General features: G+C 57.7%; 1 protein-coding gene across 1 annotated transcript in view; it reads right to left on the bottom strand.

Moving 5' to 3' along the window:
• Positions 1-19: 19 nt before the first annotated feature.
• The window catches only part of LOC102244885 (sialic acid-binding Ig-like lectin 5), a 2,854-nt gene continuing 1,977 nt past the window's right edge, over positions 20-896 (bottom strand). Inside the window, exons 4-5 of the mRNA XM_014529501.1 lie at positions 538-842; positions 20-330 (exon numbers count right to left, since the gene is read on the bottom strand). Of these exons, the coding sequence (XP_014384987.1) occupies positions 227-330; positions 538-842 (409 nt within the window). The 3' untranslated portion in view covers positions 20-226. The remainder of the gene's footprint in view (positions 331-537; positions 843-896) is intronic.

Below are 896 nucleotides of genomic sequence, written 5' to 3'. Positions count from 1 at the left end.
ATTATTATTATTATTATTATTATTATTATCATTATTTCAAGCAAATGAAACGTATTAAAATTGTCTGTGGTGATGGGTGCACAGCTGTGTGACTGAACGAAAAGCCACTGAATTGTACACTTTAAATATATGGGATTTTACCTCCATAAAGCTGCTACCACCTCCGGCCCTCCCAAAACAGTCCCCTCTGGATGTACTCAGCCCTGTGCCTCCCTACCACAGAGGCTCACATGCAAAAGGAGATTAGACACAAACACAGGGACAGCAGGGCCATGGCACCAGCACCTCCGAGAGCCGCAGGAACCACTCCTGCCTGGGGCACGGCCTTCCCTGCAGAGAACAGGGGCTTGAGACAGCCATTCACAGGACTCAGTGTCAACTCTTCCCACCTCTTTGCAAAACCCGCTGTTGGTTCTGTTCAGGTAGGAGATGCAGGCCCTGTCCTAGCAATCACTCCTGTCCCCGAGCAGCCCCCAGCCCCACCTTCTCTCTGACCCACTCCTTTCTCTGTGACCTCTGCCCCCAGCAGGCTCTGACCTGGCAGCAGCAGGACAGAGACGCTCTGGGCCCCGTGCACATTCCACGCCTCGCAGCTGAGTCTGAGTCCCTCACTGAGCCCTGCTCGGAGGCTCAGGGAGCTGTTGGTCCAGGGCCCCTCTGAGCTGGAGGTGACTCTGTAGGAGGCGTTGCCATGGTTCCCCTCCAGCAGCCCCGCCCCCAGCCGCCAGCGCAGGGAGGGGGCCGGCTGGGCCCTGGAGGAGCAGCTGCAGTGCAGACCCTGGTCCTCCCAGGAGCAGGAGGGTCCCAGCAGCTGCGGGGGGTCTGTGGGGAGCGAGGAGAAGGGTCAGCGGTGCTTCTAACATCTCCAGGAACCCAGGTGACCTACTTCCAGGTGC

This window comes from Myotis brandtii, unplaced genomic scaffold (assembly GCF_000412655.1).
Source record: "Myotis brandtii unplaced genomic scaffold, ASM41265v1 scaffold6818, whole genome shotgun sequence".
NCBI classification, from domain to species: Eukaryota; Metazoa; Chordata; class Mammalia; order Chiroptera; family Vespertilionidae; genus Myotis; species Myotis brandtii.
Note: the sequence above shows the minus strand (reverse complement) of the source record. Positions and strands in the feature narration are given on the sequence as shown.